Source organism: Pseudorasbora parva, chromosome 3 (assembly GCF_024679245.1).
Source record: "Pseudorasbora parva isolate DD20220531a chromosome 3, ASM2467924v1, whole genome shotgun sequence".
Lineage (NCBI taxonomy): Eukaryota > Metazoa > Chordata > Actinopteri > Cypriniformes > Gobionidae > Pseudorasbora > Pseudorasbora parva.
In genome coordinates, this window is record NC_090174.1 from 51,480,510 (window position 1) to 51,500,141 (window position 19,632).

Sequence of the window (19,632 nt, forward strand, 5' to 3'; positions counted from 1 at the left end):
TCCTTTAATGCGCAGGAGTATGTTTCTGTGTAGTATGCATTTCGAAACTGATGACGTCTACATCTCATATCTTCAATCTGCTGAAATGTTCCCTTGCAAATGTGCATTCTGAATAATAAATAAATGTATTTCCCAACTAACCTGCTGCAGTCCAGTTCTCATCTTCTCGTTTAGTGTTTACCATAGTTGAACTACAATAACCATGTTTTTTGGGCTTATTTGTAGTAAACCCATGGTTAATTTTCATTAGAACAGAGCCGTATTAAAATAGATAAATGAATGTGCTATATCTGCCTTAAAAAAATATAATGATATTAAACATAAAATTAATCTTAAAAGGTTTAGTTCACCCAAAAACTACATTTCTGTCATTAATTACCCTCATGTCCTTCCAAACCTGTAAGACCTTCGTTCATCTTCGGAACACAAACTAAGATATTTTTTAATGAAATCCTAGAGCTTTCTGACCCCTCCAAGACAGTAAATTAATTTACATTTTCAAGGCCCAGAAAGGTAGTAAAGACATAAGTAAAATAGTCCATGTGACTCCAGTGGTTCAACCTTAATTTTATGAAGCGAAGAGAGAGATGAAAGTAAGTAATCATAATTTTTGAGAGAAATAGTAAAGGTGAACGCATATACTGTACGAACAAGTTCTCCATTTAGGATTAGAACAAATTCAACCCAAGCGCTCTTTGGTGACGTGAATGCTTCCATTACTCTCCATCATCATATAAAGCCTGCCCTGGTTCGAGCATAGTTGCTCCACAACGGATCAAGTCCAGACTGAAAGTCCCGACCTCAAATGTTGTAGGCGGGGCTAAGTTCGGCTGGCATCCAGGCTACTTATATTCTGCAATAATTCAAAATCTTTTTTTTCTTCTTCTTTTAATCGAGGAAACCTGTGTGATGTAAACTTCTGGGTTGGCCAACAAAATACATAATTCTTGCAGCTCTCTATTAACAATGAGAACTGTATTTTTTCAAAATTAGTACATCAGCTACGTATTTCATCAAGGCCAAAAGTAAAAATAACAAAATAACTAAAGCAATACTGAACAAAACCCTTGATATACACAACAGCGGTGACCTCATCCTCTTGTGACTGTTTCACAGAATGCGGCCACAATAATTGCATTTTTGCTTTCAAAAATGCCAATCTTCATGAGAATGAGTATGAATATTTCAGCATGCTTGGCTATGGTTGTGTCTGTCATAAATGTCAACCATTTTGTGACGCACAGAAAGAGGAGGAGAGGAAGAGAGAGAGACACACACAGCTCTGTTGCCTGTGGTGAGACTGTTAAATTCTCCCACAAACAAAATGCCATTGGTGATGCCTGCCAGGTTTGAAACCATAGCCGTTGGACAAGACACATAAGACGCTGAGCATGGGGTGGAGAGGAAGAACAGATGATAATAATAGTTCTTGCAGCAAGAACACACAGATTAGCATTGAAATTACTGGTTACATGTGCATTTACAATTAATCACAGCTATGCTGGTGCAGATAAATGAAACTCAAACATTATACTAAACGTTCAGCGCCACATTGTTTAAATAGCAAATGCACTCGCGCTCATTTGTTCGCCCATGCTGGTCTGAAAACAAGATTTGTTTAGGCGCATTGTTGGTGCGGTGATATTTTGAGGCAACTGAAAATGACTACGCCATTTGACCAACAACAACCTGGTCTAAAATCAACAGCAAAGTATTTTTGCGTTATTTAAAGAGTGTGTTAGTAATGTGCACCTATAGGCGGGTGAACAACATGCATACATTCTGTCTTTCCGCTCGCAAATTTCACAATTTTAATAGAGAAACCGCCATGGTGTAAGCGCAACTGGCTTTTAAAGGGAATGGGAGATGAGGTTTATTGCAAGATATTGCTCTTTATATACAAATAAAAACCTAGGGAATGTTGTCACAGTGGCTCAGTGTTGCCAAATTTGTGATTTTTTATCAGAATTGGGCTACTTTTACACTGTTGACGCGGGTTATTTTAGTCCACAGGCTGAAGCGACCCTATCCTAGGATCTCCAATTTTTACCCCCAGAATTCCACAGATTTTTACTGTGGAAGAACACAACCCCCTCACCCTGGAACACAATTCGGCAGGTTCTGAACAGAAATTGGGCTGGCTTTGTTACTCAAACCATAGCTTTCTATAATAACAACGTCTTAATTACTAAATAGAAGACATACTGTATGTTATTTTGGGACTTGTAAAGTCATTAAACAGATCTAAAAAGGCATAATCATATTTTATGAAAATATACATATTCATTATTCATACAGTAAGCAATCAAGTTATTTGGCAGTGCTTAACTAGAGCATCTGTGAATGCTACTTTCTAGAGCTAAACTGCACCAGCATACTGATGCAGACATAAACAATAATTAGTGCACAGTAGGAATCCTAACCTTGTGCGCCGTAAATGTTTTCGAAGAACAGTGTCCTCTCTTTTCTGCGACCGAGGACACTTCGGTACCAATTTCTAGAGGAGGGAAAAACATTGAGATTGTTTATAAATGGTTAAACTGTTTATAGATATATGAATATATACACATAGGGAATGTTATGTTATTGCATATTTTTGGCCTAGCCAATATGATCAATTGTCCACCACAAAAAGGGTGTGTTTATTTGATAAAATAAGACAGTAAAAAACTAGACTGTGTAAACCCAGCCTGATCTGCCAGTGATTTGATTTCACTCTGCAACTCAGTCTGGAAACCCATACATTCATTTCTACTGCTTTGTTACACTTTGCGGGAACCAATCACAGACTTGGCTTATTCACCTGGCGCGCTATTGGCAGGTTTAACACGATGACAGATAGAGAAGCAGTGGGTTGTTTCCATAGACAGTAAAAGAAATGGACGGAGCGATCCCATTGCCTTCTACAGCGTTAAGTGATGTCAGTATAGGAGCACTCACTTCCTGATGGCTGAGCGAACTGCGCAGGCTCAGACTGAGCTTGACGACGTAGATGTGACGTGAGCCTCCTGTCTGACAGCTGTAGGTCTTCTAGTAGTTGTGGAAAGTAAAGCTGAATCACGTTGTTTAAATATTTTCTCCCGTTGCTTTTGGCTCACTATGGGCTTCTCCTCATTCTTCCCCGTTGACTTTATCAGACTTTATGTCTCCACGTCCCCCCGACTGTCTCATAGACAGTAAAAGATTGCCTGCGAGCGTCTCTTCAGGTCTATACGGTAATTTCTCAACTGTGCGACAGAGTCGGGTTGGTTATGACGCAATCGTTAGCCTATTTTTACAAAAACAGCTTCTACGGGGCGATAGTGTAAGATACAAGGTAATGGAGCCTTTTATACATTGTCGTGTTTCTTTAGAAATAAACAATGGACAAATGGAGTCTTTAAACGCCTCAGATGTAAAGTTATTCACTGTCAAAGTGACTCAAAAATGAATGGGAGTCAATGGGATGCTAACAGCAGGTGATGGCTTGGTTAGCAATGGCAGCCCCTAGGGGTGGAACGCTTTCCGAGCGCTAGATTACCCCCTTGGTTGTTTCCTGTTGATCACGCCTCTTGTGGTCTTATTGGTTTAAGGACTATCCAATTGCGTACAGAATTATTCGAATTATGCCAATTGATCATGCCCCTTTTGCAGTAGAAAATACAGAGCAGAATTCCCAGACCAATATTCAATTTTAAATTGCAAATATATATATATATATATATATATATATATATATATATATATATATATATATATATATATATATATATATATATATATATATATATATATATATATATATATATATATATATATATATAATTTTTTTTTTTTTTTAATTGCTGGTGATAGCAAAAAACTGTAATGTTGTAAAAAATAATTCATTTTTAAAATAACTGTTTTCTATTTATATTACAATGCAATTTTTTATTGTGATGGCAAAACTGAATTTTTAGTAGCCATTACTCAGCAATAATAATCATTACTTAGTCTTCAGTGTTACATGATCCTTCAGAAATCTAATTCTAATATGTTTGGTGCCCAAAAAACATTTCTTTTTACAGTTCTTTTCAATTGATTTGATACTGCTCTCGTAAAAATGGGTTTAGTTGGCTGTATTGTTTTAAGAGCAGTTTCCACTCATTTCCCCCCGGCCTTTATTTGAGACCGGCCTTTATTTGTTCGTGCTGACCACGCCCCTGGCCACTATCAGAGGCCCGGTGTTTAATTGACTACAAGCTTTTATTTGAGGAATTATGGTATTTTAAACTTTATCCCCCCACTTTCAATGGTCCAAGACTCTTTTTGGCCATCCTTCTTATTTAGCCCTTCTAAAATTCAAATATTTAAGCAGCAGCAGGAGCTCATGAATACAAAATAGGCAAGCAACCCTAAAATGAGGGCAAGTGAACCCTAAAATGACCCCTTGAAGTGAATGTAATCTGACCGGATAGGCACAATTCTCAGAATCTGACATTCCACATCGAACTTGCACCTATTTGCACAGCAAATCAGCTGACTTTAATTAACACTTTGTTTGCACTTATGCCATGTGCCGTCTCATATTTTTCACTCAACTGCAGAAAGAGGGCCAGTGTGTGGAGATATAATCATTGTGTATGTGTGAGAATATTGCTGATAAAGCCTCACACCTCGTTTTCCTGTGAAGAATGTGGAGGGGTTTCGTGAACGAGATTGTCATCAGCTTCAGAGATATCCTCCTCTGGTGCCTAGTAGAAAAACACAAGTCATTTCATTTACTGCCAGCACACAGTTGCATAGAAATGAGAATTAAAACACATCCCACAAAATCCAAAGATGTGACATTACAACACAAGAAAGTTCATTACAGACAAAGTGCTTAAAGTTTTTCCTCGCTTAGTGATAATGAAGTTCTAAGCCAATTATCTCAGGCTTTGTCAGAGATATACAGTTTGCTCTTGACACATGCAGTGGGGCTATTTTGCAAATCTCCAGTTTAATACAAAATCACAAATTATAAGCATAACATAAGGGAACATTTCATTGTATAATTTTGCAAGCATTATTTGAGTGTTACTTTTTGAATGTTCTCTGAACATTCTGAAAATGGCCGGCATGCCAGCCGCATGGTCTAAAGGTGTTGTACCTAGTTTCTTAAGCAGCACTAGGTAACTTTTCAACCTTCATAATATATTTTCAAGACTCTTGTGATGATACATCGACTAACAATAGGTTGAATGGCACGTCTGCCATAGCTTGATGGGGTCTGTATCGTTTTTAATCGTACTTTTAAACTTCGAGTTTCGGGTAGTAACCCGAGAACAAAAAGAACTACAAAATTCGACTGCTTTACGGCATATTCGTCACTTCCACCAACATCCACACTTCCTTAAATTCGGACGTGCAAGCCCAACTTTGTTCGTCGGATAATATAGTCATGTCCGAAGCAGCACAGACAAATAAGAAAGAAAAGGTTTTGTTGGAGGAAAGCAATAAGAGGAAACGAAAAAGTGATCGGATTAAAGGCGGGACGAGGATCAACATTGGACCAGCGTTTGCTCGTTGGCGTGAGCTGAAGGAGGCGTGCCCGACCGATGCTGTCATGCTTGTTATGGTGATTACCTACCACTCAAACATTGAATTGTCATTGAAGTATCAAAAAGATTCTGTAAAACGGTAACCAATAGACTACTATAATGAGGCTGGCTTGTAAACGTGAGCATTGCGATTATTTGGCGTTTGAAAAAAATAAAACCCATGAATTTCACACGCGACGCCAGAAGAACACCTGCATGTGAACTCCTCCTGCAGTGTTAAGGGTAACTGTTAGTGCTGCAACAACCCGCGGGGACGCTTTTATGAAGTTATTTGGCCCGCACTGCACCACTGTATATATTTTTACAACCCGCCCCGCACCCGCGACCATTAAATAGGCACACGGGGTCCGCGGGTTATGAGAGGACCCGCGCATTACTAGTTCATGGCTATCAGGGCTGTCATGTCAACAAATGCACGCGCGATGGCATCGCCTGATGTAGGATGACAGAGCTTACGACAGTAGTTGAGGACATTATTTTTTCCCAACTGTAGGGGGACACCGAGAGCAAAAGTTACCAAGTGCTGCTTTAATGAATCACGGGTGGGTTTTGGGCGTAATGTGCAATAAACCAATCAGAATCTCTTCTCCCATTCCCTTTAAAAGCCAGTTGCGCTTACACCATGGCAGATTTTGCGAGCAGAAAGACTAAATGCTTCTCCAGAGAGGAATCCTTTTATTTTTATTATTTAAAAACGTTTGTGTGTTGCTGTGCATCCTGTGTTTGTAATAAGCAAATTGTATGCACGTTATATACCCGCCTAGAGGTGCACATTACTAAAACACCCTTTAAATAACACAAAATACTGTGATACTGACTTTAGACCAGGTTTTTATTGGTCAATGGCACAGTCATTTTCAGTTGCCTCAAAATAGCAACGGGCCAACAATGAGCCTGAACACACCTCGTTTTCAGACCAGCACGCCCATGTGCGAACGTGTATTTGCTATTTAAACGTGGCACTGGACATGAAAAATTATAACTGAATCGGGCTGAAACTAGAAAAAAAAACACTTTCTTGGTGGGGGACACTTCATATTCAGCAATATTATTGATTTGACTGCACTGACACTCTCTGATGAGAACTCAACTTAGCTGGCTGATGGCATCACTGTTTTCTGCAGAGCTACTTTGTAGATCAATTAATTTAACTTAATTCATAATTTATGTACTTTACAGAGATATTGAAATGAAATGAATCAACACTGAACTGATTTCAACGGATTAATGTTTTATTATTGTCTTTTTAAAGCTGATTTACAGCAACAATCTGTAAGGTGACTTTAAAAAATTAAGTTTTTGTGCTAACATGTTGACTTCAGAATATTATTAATGACCATATAACTTTGAACGAACGTTAACGTTAATGGGAGAATGTTTTTTCAACATTTTGAAAGAACCTAGCCAGAACATTATCCAAAGTGTTCACTATCTGTTAGCTGGATTTAAATTCTAGTTTTTTGACTGTGGTCTCCCAGTGACCCAAGTGAATATGTGGCATGGTGCTCCCCTTCTCAGCCTCTTTTATCCTATCAAATACTGTCCATATTATCTCTTAACTCTGGAACAGAGGTTAGAAAAAGAAACAGTTTAGAGACCGAGGCTGAAAGAATGTGTCCTTTCTCGGGCAGAGGTCTCTGCTCCGGCCGCTCCCTCACTCATGTCCTCCATGCCCTTGTCCACATCCTCCCTCTCCCCTGCTGATAGATGATCTCATTTGCAGTAAATCTGCTTGTGTCTGAGCCAGACATGCCAGAGAGCTCTGCCTCCGCTGATGGCATACTGTTCTACCCCGACTGGGCCTAAAGCCACAACATATGAGCCGCATTTAAACACAGTTTAAGGAACTGTTACCTAAAGTGCAAATCAACTTCACATTGACCATGCATGGTTACTAATAACAACATATGTTAAATAGAACCATAATCAAGGATGGTTTATGGATTATGTTGACAATTAATGCCATATAGAATGCATTTGATATTTAAGTTATAGCTTTGTGGAAAGGGATTTTGAACCAATGAGACAAATTTGTGTGTCCACCTTGAAAGCGAGAGGGCTGCACAATCAACCAATCAGAATATAGGCCTATTTGATATATAATATACAACAAAGGTGGGTTGCATGTTTTATGGGTTTAACTTCTGAAAAAGAGAACGGATTCAAGGACGGATTATGGACCACAACAATGGGAGCAGAGCCCTTGGGCCTCCAGCTGAGATACTCTAGTGCAGCTATATTGTGGTAGCCTGGTCTTACCAGACTCTCGTACATTTAATTTGTACAGAGAGTCTGGCCACTTTCCATTGACAAGCATTTACTTCCGTGAAGGCGCATACACTGTTGAAATGTAAAACTATTGGATATGTCCAGAGCCACTCTGGATCTGCCATAACCAATTGCTAACGTTTGATCGTGACATATGTCATGCACCCTTCGCCTGTTTCTCACAAATCCGTCAAAATAAATTTGCAGGCCACCTCAGTTATAAAACCATAGGATAAAACCTCAAATGTGTGAATTCGGATTGTGATTTATTCACGCCACACTGGACGGGAGAGTTTTGTGATCGGGAACGCGCCGCTCACGTGGTCCGTAACATGATTGTATGCTGTAAATAAAATGTCATATGCTTAGTATAATAAGAATAAATGCTGCCGTAAATAAGTGATTAATTCAAATGTTTACAAGCTTTTATTTTAATTTGTTTGAGCGGTGATGAAATATATTGCTCTTGTAAATAATAATAAAAATTCATTACATTTATATAGCGCTTTTCTAGACACTCAAAGCGCTTTATATAGAAGGGGGAATCTCCTCAACCACCATCAACGTGCAGCATCCACCTGGATGATGCGACGGCAGCCATATTGCGCCAGAACGCCCACCACACACCAGCTGATTGGTGGAGAGGAGAATGAGTGATGAAGCCAATCAGGATAGGGGGAAGATTAGGAGGCCATGATGGACAGAGGCCAATGGGCAAATTTGGCCAGGATGCCGGGGTTACACCCCTACTCTTTATCGAAGGACATCCTGGGATTTTTAATGACCACAGAGAGTTGGGACCTCGGTTTAACGGCTCATCCGGTGTCCCCATCACTATACTGGGGCATAAGGACCCACACAGACCACAGGGTGAGCACCCCCTGCTGGCCTCACTAACACCTCTACCAACAGCTACCTGTTTTTCCCATTTGGTCTCCCATCCAGGTACTGACCAGGCTCAGCCCTGCTTAGCTTCAGTGGGAAACCAGTCTTGGGCTACAGGGTGATATGACTTGCCAGCATTTTAAAGAAATACAAGTCTAGAAATGCATCCAAATAACAGCAAAGCGCAACTGTACGGTGCTCTGCAGTGGTCAAAAAGGATACAAAGAGTGAATATTGAATTTATATATTCTTGAAAACTCAGAGATGTGTATTCGGACAGCTATTACATCACCACACGACCTTGGTGTTTGTCAAAAGCAGTCGGTAACTCGGCTGGGGAGTTTTACGCGGGTGGTGGGAAACAGACGACAATAAAATATGTCGACCAAAAAAAAAAAAATATAAAATATAAAATAAAAAATGTTGACCAAGGATGAGGTATAGGACTCGCTCTACTCCATCTATGTTTTGATCGTTCTAAATCCGATCTGGATGAAGCCTTTGACAAAAGCAATTTTCTCCGCTCTTTGCTCAGTGTTGCATTTTTAACGAAACTTGCCCACATTCAAGAATGCATGAAGCTAGAATAAAACATTTTTGTTGTTGTTTAAAAGCAGAGGCTCTGTTCTTTCTTTTGATATATTACATTTCATATACCAAAATATTATGGGGGTACATAGTTGGAGTACATTGTACCATGACCATATGACAGCTTAAAATGTTATCTGATATAATCAAAAAAATATCCAAGACAAACTAAAATATTTTGTCAATAAAATATAATAATGGCATTTTTTAATCATTACAAATAAACCGATTTTTGAGTTTGACAAGAAACACATCGCTAAATACAACTTTACAGCATAGTTCAAAACATAAAATTAATTAAGCATTGACTCTCAGTCTTTATTCACCTTGTTCTCATGGTTTCTCAATAGAATTAAAAAAAGTATGGAATATAATGTCTTAGATCTAATAGGGGCTTATTGTAACAGTGTTACAACACCCCCCATCAGCGCAAATGGGATTTAAACCGCCGTTTGTGTCTTCTGCTGGTTAGATCAGCATTAAAGAATTATATCAACTGTTTCATAACAGATATAAGATTAAAATAATATCAGATTTGTCTTATTTTTAAAATAAACAAAAAACAGAGATGAAAAATAAATTTAAGTAAGAAATGTACTTTTGCTATGGTTAAATAAATGTTCAGTGATATCTTCCAATTTTATTTTGACAGTTTTTTCTCTAAATAATGTTGATATGGTAAATACACTAAGTTTCATCATTCTGGCATGTGTTGAAGTGTTAAACCATGTGTGTTTCAACTAGCCCCGCTTTCCCTAGTTTGCTTCTCTGACACTACACTATTAGGAGGAATACTTTATTCTTTAAAATACATCAAATTACTTGATAAGCAATACAAACATGCATATGTACGCTTCATTGCTTTCGAGAAACGAGCACACAGGTGGCAAATATAAGCACACTACAGGAGCACAAAGGACATTTGTTTAGTCTATCCTTGGAGAAGCCTCACGCTACTCTGTTTCAACGCAAAAGGAATGCGTACAACAACCGATTATGCAACTAGAATGTTAAACAGACCATCTGGATGAATGGTTTAAGAGCACTGCTGGAGTTGTTTGAAAACGCATGGTGGAAATATCATGACAGCAGAAGCACAACTTACAACTGGATAACAGCATTCCTTGCTTTTCCGTTGCCAGGCTATTTAATAACAATTCACATCACTGAATACTGAGAACACTCAAAAGAAACCTGCCTGTACATGGTTAAACATATAATGATAATAAATGCAAAGCTCACAGCTCTGGCACTCATTCGACATTGTACATTCCCCTGATACATTAGGCTCTCTGAAGATCAGCACGTTTTGCTTTACTGTTTAAGGCATGCAGTTATAGGAAGTGATGGCATTGCTCTGGCCCACTTCACAGGAGTAATTGTGTTTCAAACGACAGGCTCAGTGTCTCATTCATTACGTCTGCGTGGGTTATGTAAAGCCACTGGGAGAAACAGAGATGTGCTGAACTCCTCAGCTGGACTGGAGAGCATCCTTCACTCTTAGCCACCAGACTCTATGGAACAGTCCGTCTAACACAAGATAGAGGGTGATTGCCTCATCACAGGTGATGCTGTCAGTGTCATTAATTTGCATAAATGTCCAGACTAATCATATCAAGATTAAAATGAAGGCAGTCAAGATAGAAAACAAAAAAACAAAAAACAAAAAACAAAAAACTGTTAAACTGATTAAACAAAAAGTAACCTAAGTTCTGAAGTTCTGTCATGACAACTATTGGAGTGTTTGTTTGGCATTGGTAATGAATATGACAATGTTGATATGTTTTGTCTTGGCGGAATATATGATATGCTGTTGAAGAGCAACTTCACAATTTCACAACTTCACATAGCAACGGAACTTTACTGCCAATACACACACGACATGTTAGACATGCACAGCTGTACAATATAGCGTGAATTACCTATAGCCTATTGTTTTATTTTAAACACTGTTCTTGAACATTAAAACCCAAACGTTTATCTCTGTGCTGCACATTTTATGGAGAACTCACAGTTATGGAGGGTTGGGATATTTCCCGAACACGCTAAGCAGTGCCAGTCACAACACACTGGGCAAGCCATGAGCTCGTCGTGTTCTCTTGTTGCCAGCAATGGCAGCAATATTGAACTCTTTTCTGTACTACATGATTTTTACGCATTATTCTCCGGAGGTTTGAGATTTTCGAAAACGCTGCAGACCCCGCTTTAGTTCGAAAACACCTGGGCTGCGTTAAAGTATTTAATGAACCAACATTTCTTGGCCCACTTCGCAATTCTCAATTTCCCTCGATAATCCAGCCAGGTCTAAAACAGAAACACTTATACGTACTGAAGAAAACATTGGGAAATAATTGATGTATTGACTCATTAAATGTTGTTAATTTTGAAGAAGAAGAAAAAAGTTACGTTGTGCTACCTTTAACTTTTAAACATCCCACTGCATCTCACTGGCATGCGTGTTTTTTTTTGTTTTTTTTTCACTGGCATGCGTGTGACGTCTTGCATAAACCGTACCTTCTCTTCTTGTCCCAGATAATTCAGGACGAGTTTCTGTGGTTTCAGGTGAAGTGACTCCAACACATCCTCGGCGCAGCTCCGCCTCGCTGAACTGTAGACTCCACGGGTCAGTGGTTCCCGTCTGCGTTGAAATCTCTCCCATAACATCTCAGATTTAAACGGTTTGTCAACCACACATGATCCAGAATCGAAAGACTCATCGCTCTGAACTGCCATTTTCACTGTTTTAGTTTGAAAGAAGAAGATTCGTCAGTCAATTAAAGTTAATTAGCCTATATGTTTGTAGGCTAATAGCAATGATATATTCAACAAAATATATATTTTACAAAATATTTATATTTTTTTAAATGAATGCTGTTCTTTTTAAATGCTTAACGGTTCCTACAAGAATATTAAGCAACACATCTGTTTTCCCGATTGATAATAAAAATAAATATTTTTGAACACTAATCGTCATGTGTGTAATGATGCTGAAAATTCTGCTTTGACGTCAGTATAAATTATATTTTTTAAATTATTTTAAAAATAAAAAAGTTATTACGAGACTGTTTTACTGTATTTCTGATCAAATAAATACAGTCTTGGTGACCATAAGAGACTTTTTCTAAAAACATCTTACCAGCCCAAAACCTTTGAACAGTAGTTCAGATATATTTAGATATAAAAGCAGCAGTCTTCAACGTAAAAAGTCTTGAAGTGTGACAGCAGCCTAATGTTGTCTGTTTGGTCTCCAGTGGTAACAAAACCAGTCTGAACCTGTGGTGACCACAGTATTTGAAGCCATGCTGGATGGATTATTAGCACAGTTTTTGTATTACAGATATTGTACTGTGAGGTCAAAAATAACAAGCAAGTTACATAATATTATATTATATATATTTTTTTAAATTATATTGCACACCAGGTACAGACTCCAATATTCAGAATATTAAATAGAACTTGAACAAAACAATGAAGTGTTGAGCAAATATAATTGTGCAGTCAGCAGTACACCTCTACATTCGGCACTGAAATTAAAAAGGGTGAGTTGGCTGCACTGGGCCCATTAAAGAAAGGTCCCCTGTGCCCTCGTTTATTCTGATTCCAGGAAATAAAGTTAACAAGCACTTAGACGCCTTCACAACCTCTATATAGACACGTTAACACTTTAATAGTTTCTACAACACTATTAGCGATCAGTTCAATAAAATCTCTTTGCCTGTCAGAGGCTAAGCAGGACTTCACTCAGACTGTTAGTTCTCATCAAACAGCTATTTGTTGCTTCCCCTTTAGATCTATAAATATCCTTAATTAGCATCTCCCATAGAGCCCCTCCGCTAGTATATTGAACTACCTAGCCATCACTTCATCCCTACATTCTCTTCTGGTAGCATCATGGTTACTGCTTAGTAAGTGCTAAAACACAAGGGCGCTATATAAACAGCGTCTGCAATGTCTACCGGCCACATTTGTCTTTGCTTTCATTGTGAAGGGATCCTCTATAGCATCTCTTTTTGTGTAGTTGGTGTGTCTTTAATCCTACTGTGGCTGGACCTTCCAAACAAATCATTCTTTCTTACATCTTTTGATTTTCTTACTATGGCGGATGCTATCAAGTCACCATCCAGGCCTCAATATTGCCATGAGGTCACTTGGAATCCCCTGAGCTACAGATGGCCCAGCGTAATCTTTAACCAGCATTATGGCTTGCCTCCGTTATTGGACGCCCGAGACCTCAGCTGGGTCGAAGGCATCTTCAGGAGGCTGGGGGCATCGTCTTGGCCCGGGTACTTGCGCACACCCGTGTTCGCGCCCTTTACACAGGCCTCGGGACAGCACATCTCTAAGCTGCACAGAGAGATGAGTGGAGGGGTGTCGGAAGTGGTTGGTGAGATGTGCAAGTGGAAAATTAGCTTGGATGTCAATCATTTCGCTCCCTCCGAGATTACAGTCAAAATACAGGACGGATTTTTGGAAATTGCAGGTATGGGTGATAAAGTGTACTATTCATATATATATATATATATATATAATTTGACAAAGCAGAATGCAAGTTCTATCTAATAGAATTCAGTTTCAAAAATGTAATTGCTCTACAAAACACGAAATATTAAAAAATGTAAAATGTATTAATTATTTAGAAATATTTAATACTGCTTTAATTATTATTATTTTTTTTACAATGATTTACAAAATATGCAATGCTCTTATTTAAACTAATTCATTGCAATAAACTTGTGTTAATATATTTGATCCAAAGGAAAGCATGAAGAAAGACAAGATGAGCACGGCTACATTTCAAGATGTTTTACAAGAAAATACAAGTAAGTGTTAACATGAACTACACTATATCTGAACCATTTTTAAAAACGTTTCTTTGAATGTCTCTTACGCTCACCAACACTTGGACCTGTTAAATTACTTAAATGCATGGTTACAAGTTAAAAATTTGAATGTATTCTTTTAATTAAACCTTTTTAGTTGCAAACATTATTTTGTAGATTTCTGTTGATATTCTTATCTTAATATTAACTTAAAGGGTTACTTCAGCGATTAGCATATGGCTTTGTATCAGTAGAAACCCTGGAGTATATTCAAATTATTGTGCTTTCCCCCGTCATATCTCCCTGAGACAAGAGATTTTTGCATTTTATTTCTGGAAAAATTCCTCCTATGATGCAAATTGACGATTTTTGCATCATAGGAGGAATGTTTGGCCAAAGGCTAAAGACTACAGCCAGCAGAGGGAGCCATTTCCGCATGTTTTGAATCCGCGCATTGGGGATGGGAGATTACACTCAGCTTGCAGGGAGAGCTCAGCTCGCAGGCACTCATTTAAACGGAGCTATGGTGTGCAATGTAAGTCTTTTAACTTCTCAAATTAATTTCTATGAAAGTTAAGCTTGCAAAGGCATGAACTGAAACAAGACTGAACTCGCGTTGTGAATGTATGCCGCAAGTGTAGTCGCGATTACCTCAGCTCTTATCACTCCTGCAGTTAGTGCTCAGTGCTGTGACACTCGTGCGGTGACTCACTCATTATATTGAACAGACACGTTCAGTTTTTAATTGTAGTGTCTTCTCTAACTCAGTCACTGTAATCAAGTTGGTGGTGTTGGGGAATGGCACAGGGCAGCGAAGCATTCTGGGAATTGTAGTCTTTCATCCCCATGGGACAAAAATACATTTTCTGTCTTTTCTCAGTCTAGAAAGCACCAAATTCAAAAATAATTTCACATTTCTACTGCATTGATGACCCAGTTCAAATACAGATTCATCTTCCCAGCGCTGAAGTACCCCTTTAATATTGTCTGTAATTTAAACAAAAATGTCTGTGTTAATTGGCTTTTTTATTCGATTGTAGTAACTTAATGAAATGTTTTTGAGAGTGGATTTGTAGTTCCCAGTATGCTTTGCATAGAACTGGATTAGGAGAATAAATGTTGAAATTAAAGGGGTATTTCAGCGCTGGAAAGATTAATCTGTATTTAAACTGGGTCATTATTGTAGTAGAAATGTGAAATTATTTTTGAATTTGGTGCCTTCTAGACTGAGAAAAGACAGAAAATGTATTTTTTTCTCATGGGGATGAAAGACTACAATTCCCAGAATGCTTCGCTGCCCTGTGAGGCCATTCCCAAAGCCACCTACAGGATTACTGTGACTGAGTTGGAGAAGACACTACAATTAAAAACTGAACGTCTCTGTTCAATATAACCGTCGAGTCGCCGCGTGAGTCTCACAGCACAGGAGTCAGATTACATGTAAAGTCATAAATGAGCTAATGTGATGAGAGCTGAGGTAATCGCGACCACATTCGTGGCATACATTCACAACGCGTGTTCAGTCTGGCGCGTTTTTGTTCATGCCTTTGGAAGCTTAACTTTCATAGAAATTAATTTGAGAAGGTAAAACACTTACCGTGCTTAGCATCCGTTTAAATTAATCCCTGCAGCTATGAGCTGTGCGGTGAGTGTGATCTCCATTCCCCATGTGCGGGTTGAAAACATGTGGAAATAGCTCCCTCTGCTGGCTGTAGGGGGAAGCACAATCATTCGAAAATACTCCAGGGTTTCGCTGAATCGCTGAAGTAACCCTTTAAGTGTTAATTTGTTAGTTTTTAAGTAAAGGGTTACTTTTTTGACATTGAAAAAAGTTTATGTAATGTTGAAGTTTTTGTTGTTACCATTGTGCTGAAGAGTAGATAAATGAATGTAAACACTACATTCATTGACTCTATAAGCAATAATTGCTCTAATGTCAGTGCCAAGTAATATCTATTAATTTAGCTATTGTAGCATGTGCTGTGATAGCTGTTGATTTGAACTGAAATAGACATGGTTTCAGGTAGTAATCAACTTAAAAATTTGAGTCCCACTTGGGGCGGGTACTTCAAACAGGAGGGGTTATACAATTATTCGATGAAATATATAGTAAAATCATGAAATATTACATATCAAAGTAACTTTTTTCTATTTTAATATATTTATTCCTGTGGTATCTAAGCAAAATTTTCAACATCATTACTCCAGTCTTCAGTATCCTTAATATGATGATTTGCTGTTCAAGAAACATTTCTTATTATTATCAATGTTAAAAGCAGTTGTGCTGCTTATATTTTTGTGAAAATCGTGATTTTTTAATTCTATGAATGGTTGTTGTGTAAACACAAGTGCATTTTCAAATGAAAACGGTCCTCATTTATACTGGTGGGGTTTCCTCTGCATTTCAGAAATGATCAAGACCGAAAATGCTCATCACATGACCATTCATGCGAATTGTAAACAGTTGTCAATGCTTTTTTAATAGTCTCCAATTCTATTTATTCTATAAACAGCATTAATTCAATTTTTTTGTAATATTGTAAATGTGTTTACTATCACTTTTGATCAATTTAATGTGAATTAATTGTTAATTATAGAATATAATAACTCAATGACTATTTTAATCTGTTTTAGCATGTAGTATTTTACTATGTAATTGTGTCAAATTATCAACAAAAGCATATTTATATATTTTTTTCTCACCACTGCTTAAGTCTTCCAGGTGGGGTTGATGCTGAAAATCTCCAGACGCTTCTGTCCGCCGATGGGATCCTTACAGTGGAAGCACCATTACCCAGCATCCCCCTCCCTTCTGATGTCATTATCCCCATCCAGGTATTGATTAGTTCTGACAGCCATTTAATCTTTAATAATACATTCTGAACTTATTCGCTTACTGAAGCTCAAAATTAGGCACTGAGTGTTCTCGGTGGCATGCATTGCACTTGTTTATACATTATTAAATGTGTCACCATTATATTTAAGTGGTGCTTTCTGTCATTCATAGTGAAGTGGCACCATTATTGTCATTACTGAAAACTTTTCTCGGTAAATCCAAAGGTGAACAGTGAACACTAGCCATCCATTCTCCAATACCTAATTGGTCTTGTGTAATAGGAAGGCATTGCAGGTAGAGTCTCTCGGGTGCTGTATTTTATCCAGTCTTAAAGAGCTGACAGCTATTTGTGTTTGCAGGGAAAAGTAGGGAAAAAGACATCTCAAAACATATTATTTCATATTATTGCATTGAAAAGAGCTCATTCAAATGAATTGGTCTAGCTTTAAAACAGCAGATATGCTTTATCTATTGCAAATCATTATCAACTTGCACCAATTTACAGCACTGTTAATGTGTGCCGTCAAAACAATATATATATATATATTTTTTACATTACAGCAAAAACATTTCAGGAATAATTAGAGGTATACAATTCTACAATGCCGCATGAATGTCAAATGACAAAGTCGAAGTCAGTTTATAAATTAATCATCCTGCAATTCCAATTACCAGACTCATAATTGTTCTAATAATCAACAAAGAGATTAAATGCAAGCTCTTATTTTCCCGTAGGGGACATACGGCCTTTCTTCACAACCCAGAAAATTAATAATTTTTGTGTACAGTGACCCTGGCATTCTAGGGTCTTGATTTGGCATTTAAGCTCTTGACTTAATTTGAAAACTGTTTCACGTTTGCCACAGGTGGAGACAGAGGCACAAACCATGGGAGAAAAACAACAAGGCGGCGACGAGCCTCAAGATGCCGAGGCTAAACCGGAATCGTTTGAGGGAGAAGCTCCCGAACCCTCTATCTCAACTGAGCATCCTGAGGGTGAACGAGACCAGCAGACTGTATCTGATGTAGATTTATCTAGAGAACCACAACCCCAGTCCATCACAGAAGCTTCACCAGGAGCCCTTGAGTCTGGAAGTGAGCAGGTTGGTGAACATAGAGATGGCGTAGAGGAGGACAAAGAAGGTGCTATTCAAGAGGCGGTTGAGGGCATCGAGCGAGGCACGGAGGCAGTTCATGAGTCTGCAGACAAGCCTCAGGCTCCAGAGACTCCAGACACCATCACCTCCGAGCAAGGAGAGCAGGCAGAGGTCATGCAGCCTCGAGAACTGGAGGGGGAAGAAGGATATACAGACCCTGTTGTGACAGAAGATGAGCAATCAACCTCTGGGCAAACCCAAGAGGTGTTCGACCCTCAGCTGGAGCTCCAAAAGGAAATGGATGTAGAGAAAATGTAGGCTACAAAAAAAGCAACATCCCCAGCTCTTTCCTTAGGCAACGTCTAATTAATCCAGATACATTTGAAAATGGCAAATTCTCTGTCCACATTACCATTTTCTCGTCCACAGTGAACCATCAGAAATGCTAAAATGATCTTACTGCATATGCATGAAATATAAAAAGCTCACTGAGATGATACCAGGCATAATAAAGTTCAATTGGATTTTAAAAAATCGCCGCTCAATTGCCATTACATATGCGGTCTAAAACACGATCGCCCTCATGTTTTGCCGCAGGCTAGCAAGTACATACTCTGTCTTCTTTGTAGGAATGTAATATGAAGACTGTTCAATGTAACATTATTCTTAACCAACACTGTGAAAATAAATACAGTAGCACATAGCAGGCACATACCAGTATAAACATAGATATAAACTGCCTGGCCAACAAAAAAAGTTGCTGTTTGGATTTAAATAGTGAAATGTTTAAGAGTCTATGATTGGATCATTATTGCATTTCTAGCATGTTATATATTTGGCAACAGTTCGTCTAACCCTAACTGATGGAGTGTGTAGCTTTTCATTAACATTAAGTGTAAACAGAAGGCCAAGAAAAGAAATGTCAAATGTATCTGGATTAATGTATTTGTAGCCCTAGCCTCTTAATTCCCAGATGTTTTTTGAGTTTACTGTAACATGCATCCTCTTAGCACTAATAAAAAACTGAGCAAGATTGTGTGAAGCTTCTTGTTGTGCTTTACAATGAATGATTAATTAGTGAAAGCTGAGAAATGTTCTTACTTAGGTGACAGATGGAAAACAGTCACATTGACACCTAGTTAACTTTTTGTTGTGCTTACAGAGAATTTTGCATGAGTCATTTATCTAGTGAATATGGTTGCACATTACATCCCTTGAGTTCTAGTAAATATTGTATAATTCTCGTCTAACTCGGAGGGTTATGATTCCAGCTCCTTTTGAGCGTGGTAATATTCGTGATTCATTAACCCCACCACGAGAGAGCTCGGATCGATTTGACGAGAAAAATCCAATGGGCAAACACATCAGTTAATCAGCAGTGGAGTACCGTTTTCTTCAATATTTTCTCGTGGATGAGATTGAAAGTGAGCCAAAGCGTTCGGAATAATCTCCACACTAATCTGTCACCCAATTACCGCCACCGTGCAGAGACAACTCCCATGGAGCCGCTCCCATAAGCACACAGCCAATCTGCCATCTGAACGCCCAGATGTGATAGAGGACAGAGGATTGTGAGA

The 19,632-nt window shown here is 38.4% G+C and overlaps 2 protein-coding genes across 2 annotated transcripts in view; one reads left to right on the forward strand and one right to left on the reverse strand.

Annotated features, from left to right (window-relative positions):
- The window catches only part of LOC137071415 (coiled-coil domain-containing protein 60-like), a 47,187-nt gene extending 34,663 nt beyond the window's left edge, over positions 1-12,524 (reverse strand). Inside the window, exons 1-4 of the mRNA XM_067439406.1 lie at positions 12,439-12,524; positions 11,817-12,040; positions 4,635-4,712; positions 2,424-2,497 (exon numbers count right to left, since the gene is read on the reverse strand). Of these exons, the coding sequence (XP_067295507.1) occupies positions 2,424-2,497; positions 4,635-4,712; positions 11,817-12,035 (371 nt within the window). The 5' untranslated portion in view covers positions 12,036-12,040; positions 12,439-12,524. The remainder of the gene's footprint in view (positions 1-2,423; positions 2,498-4,634; positions 4,713-11,816; positions 12,041-12,438) is intronic.
- Positions 12,525-13,363: 839 nt separating this feature from the next.
- si:dkey-1k23.3 (heat shock protein beta-1) lies at positions 13,364-19,512 on the forward strand. The gene is made up of 4 exons (XM_067439408.1): positions 13,364-13,782; positions 14,059-14,122; positions 16,837-16,957; positions 17,825-19,512. Exons 1-4 carry the CDS (start codon positions 13,398-13,400, stop codon positions 18,371-18,373), a joined length of 1,119 nt encoding a protein of 372 aa, XP_067295509.1. The 5' UTR covers positions 13,364-13,397; the 3' UTR covers positions 18,374-19,512.
- The last annotated feature ends 120 nt before the right edge of the window (positions 19,513-19,632 follow it).

Excerpts from the sequence above, each read along its gene's own strand:
- si:dkey-1k23.3 (XM_067439408.1), top strand. The coding sequence starts at position 13,398 with ATGGCGGATGCTATCAAGTCACCATCCAGGCCTCAATATTGCCATGAG. Across the intron at positions 13,783-14,058 it reads CGGATTTTTGGAAATTGCAG|GAAAGCATGAAGAAAGACAA; the intron begins GTATGGGTGATA and ends TTTGATCCAAAG. Across the intron at positions 16,958-17,824 it reads ATGTCATTATCCCCATCCAG|GTGGAGACAGAGGCACAAAC; the intron begins GTATTGATTAGT and ends CGTTTGCCACAG.